This window comes from Meleagris gallopavo, chromosome Z, assembly GCF_000146605.3.
Source record: "Meleagris gallopavo isolate NT-WF06-2002-E0010 breed Aviagen turkey brand Nicholas breeding stock chromosome Z, Turkey_5.1, whole genome shotgun sequence".
NCBI classification, from domain to species: domain Eukaryota; kingdom Metazoa; phylum Chordata; class Aves; order Galliformes; family Phasianidae; genus Meleagris; species Meleagris gallopavo.
This window is the reverse complement of record NC_015041.2, coordinates 31979480-31982996: the sequence shown is the minus strand read 5'-3', so window position 1 is coordinate 31982996 and position 3517 is coordinate 31979480. Positions and strand designations below refer to the sequence as shown.

The 3517-nt window shown below is 35.7% G+C and overlaps 1 protein-coding gene across 1 annotated transcript in view; it reads right to left on the bottom strand.

Moving 5' to 3' along the window:
* SMC5 (structural maintenance of chromosomes 5) overlaps positions 1-3517 on the bottom strand; it is a 322808-nt gene that overhangs the window by 13864 nt on the left and 305427 nt on the right. The window contains exons 11-12 of the mRNA XM_019610207.1: positions 3326-3358; positions 3015-3237 (exon numbers count right to left, since the gene is read on the bottom strand). Coding sequence (XP_019465752.1) covers positions 3015-3237; positions 3326-3358 — 256 coding nt within the window. The remainder of the gene's footprint in view (positions 1-3014; positions 3238-3325; positions 3359-3517) is intronic.

The window sequence follows — 3517 nt, the reverse complement described above, 5'->3', positions numbered from 1 at the left end:
CGACCCTGCACATAGCAGGGGGTTGAAACTAGATGATCACTGTGGTCCCTTTCCACTCAGGCCATTCTATGATTCTATGATAGGCAGAAATAATATTTTGAATAGACAAAGCTACTATGAAAAATAGCCCAGAAAGAGCTTCAAATTTCTTTCAGTCAACAGTGTAAGAACCAACTTGGTAGTGCCCTCAGTAAAGGTTTGTATAAGTGCAGTGCTTTGATTACAGCTTACTGAAGTCAGACAGCAGGATTCACTTATATTCTGCATTCTCAATTTTCATTCTGTTGTGCCCACCAATGGCACAATTGTTTTTGTGCAAAATGTGAAGCTGGTTATAAAAAATACAGCTACTACTATTTAACTATCCATGTTTTCTCAGGAATTAGTGTCAGAACAATTGCCTGGTGGCAGTAGTTAATTATTTCAAGTTTGTAAATTTATACAAAGGAAAACATTTTGCATTTTATTAAAACCTGACTTAATGAGCAAATGCTGCAACATACATACTAACATCAATAATTTAAACAAGTTTACAACAAATGAACCTAATAAATAGCAAGCTATCAAAGCAAGAGAATTAGCAAGACTTTTTCAAACAAACACTGTGAACATGTAGGCAACTGTGCCAATTATCTAATAAGCAGATGGGGCTAACTATCCTCCCTAATGTTCAATACAGGTCACAAACACAGATTTAGTTCTTAGATTCTAAATAAATTAAACACAAGATGTTATTAAAATAACACGATGGTTCTGACTTGTACTGCAATAACAAAACAAAAACCCCAGATAACTTGTCTTGTTGAGAAAAGTGCACTGTTTTGGCCTTTTCAACTTAGTAGTTTAAAAAAAAAAAAAAAAGGACATCCACTACAAACATGTTGCTCTCTCCACTGTATTCCAGTGCCAAGCCTTCACAAAAGGAACATATGGGATCTTCTCTTAGATGTAATAAGAAGGGTCTCTGTTTGCTTCAAATCCTCATCAGATGTTTACTTAGGTATTACTGAGCCTCAAAATTTCTTGGGAGATAAACATCATGAAGAAATGCTAAGCTTCTTCAGTTGATTCCCACCATATCAACTTCAATTAATGCATCAAAACCAGCACATGACCTACAAAAGTGTCTTATAATCAGAGAAATCAATAGCTCCATAATCATAACAATTAGGTTTCAATTTAGTTTCATTAAATAGCTTCTTTTCAACATACTTATTTTTGCTTAGTTTTCTCCTTTTTGCAGGCTTATTTTATGAAAGCATGCAGCAATTTTATATAAAGCACTGTGGTGGCATCCTCAAGGACAGCTTTGGATCAAGACTACCTTTATGCAAAACTGCTGAAGGAAAAAGATCTCACAATGTCACTAAGAAGACAGAGTGGGCAATTTAAATACAGTATTATTTCAAACAATACTTGATTTGAGATATTACATAATTTGGCTAAGGTATAGAGACTTTCCTCTGTGGAAGTACATGTTAAGGCAGAATATGAGACACACCAGAGTGTATAACATATCCACAGTGCACCACAGAAAAAAGAATATCTAAAAAAGAGCCATGAGACTTAATTCAAAGACTCAATATGTTGCATTTGGGGAAGCTTGGCTTTGGACTTCTACGTAAATAAAAACTTCAAACACACTTGAATAGTCAGAAGAGTTTTCCTCCACAGCAATTAAATTTCTTGAAAGACCTATCACTAGGATTACTAATTAGAGGACTGGGGTTTTTAATGTTTCTAAAATCAAGTCAAGCAACCATCACAAATATAATTTCCTCCACTTAAGTAGCTGAATGCAGCATCAGAGACTAACAGGACCTCAGCTGACCCAACCACCTGTTCACTAAGCAATGAGGCAATCTTTCTCTAAACAAGAATCATCAGAATGTTTACTTACATACACTTACTTATCTGACTAGATATCTACTTATACACCAACTCAAAGCTGATCTCTTAAGGGTGAAGAACGTGGGAACAGAGAACAAAGAGTATTAAATACATTTACCAGTGACAATACAGACTATTCTATGAAGTTCATGGCTCTATAAAACATTCTTACTCCTTACCAAGCTCAGCAATATAGCAATTCAGATTGTATTTTGAGTAAGTCTGAATAACAGCCACATCACATGAGAGATATGATCCAACAGTGACTTTCTAGGCAACATCCTAGATTTGTCTCTATCTGCAAGTTACTTTTTGCTTAAGTTCTAATTTCCTAGTTTTCCTGCTAGTGATAATACCTGTACCCTCTAGTAGTTTTTCTAAATATATGCTCAGGTCATTATTTCTCAATACATATAACCATCCAAAATAAAAATCACTTACTTTTCAACTGCTTTCCAATTCAACAGAATTGTTTTGTCTATTAGACTAAATTAGCATTAAGTTATAGTAAACCTTACTCACTCATATAAGGAACAAACCTACCATTCTGGAGCAGTATGTTGAAAGACTACTTGTTTACTAAATAAACACAAAAAGTGATCTCCAAGCAGCAAACTAATGCACTAGAAAGAACAACTTTCCTGATTCCTCAAAAACTGCCTTTTTATATCAGAATTCCTATCAGACTAATGAAAGGAGTAGTAAACACTTTTCTCTCCATCAAAAAAGACACAATTACAGTATGAAAAAATCAAAGAAAGAGTAAAGCAGCTCTGCTGCATTCTAATGCAATGTGTTTTGGTTCATCTTGATTCTGCACTGACCAAGTAGGTTAGGTCCCCTTGTCCACGACAAATTCAGAAGAAAAAGAACATTTCCAAAAACCAGCTAACCCTTCCACACAGACTAACAAGGACATGACAACTGATGAAGTTCTCATAGAAGTTCACTGATAATCTTTAAATACGTAAATCAATGAATCAAACCACAGAAATCAAGGCTAAGTTAGCAATATTAATATACATTCCTAAGGAATGTCACAGAAACTTCCTCTTCTACACTATAAAGGCTTTCACAGAAGGTAGTTTCATTGTAGATTTCCCACTATTCACAGAAATACTTACCTCTGAAGCTTGCAGCTCAACACTTGCTGCCTTGTACTCTGCTTCTAGTCTGTTCTTCTCAGCATCCACTGCAGTGCTCTGAAGGATAAAATCTGCTTTGCGGATGTTTAGTGATACATAATTCTGCATAGGAAAACAAATAATGTGTTTTTCAGCTGCCCCACTGATCAACTCCCCACAGTTTTCTAGTTTTCTGCATGACACCACATAATATGGAATATCCCTTCAGTCAGCTGAAATCAGCTGTCCTGGTTCCATGCCCTCCCAGCTCCTTGTACCCAACTCCAGTCCACTCAGTGGCAGGGCAATACCAAAAGCTGAAATACTCTTGGCTTTGTGCAGCACTGGTTAGCAAAAACTGAAACACCAGCATATTATCAACACTGTTTTTCTCCTAAAGCCAAAAACATAGAGTCATATCACACACTATGAAGAAAATCAACTGTATCTCAGCTGAAATCAGCACAGAAAAGTTCAACTGTAAGAGAGAAAACTATTACACA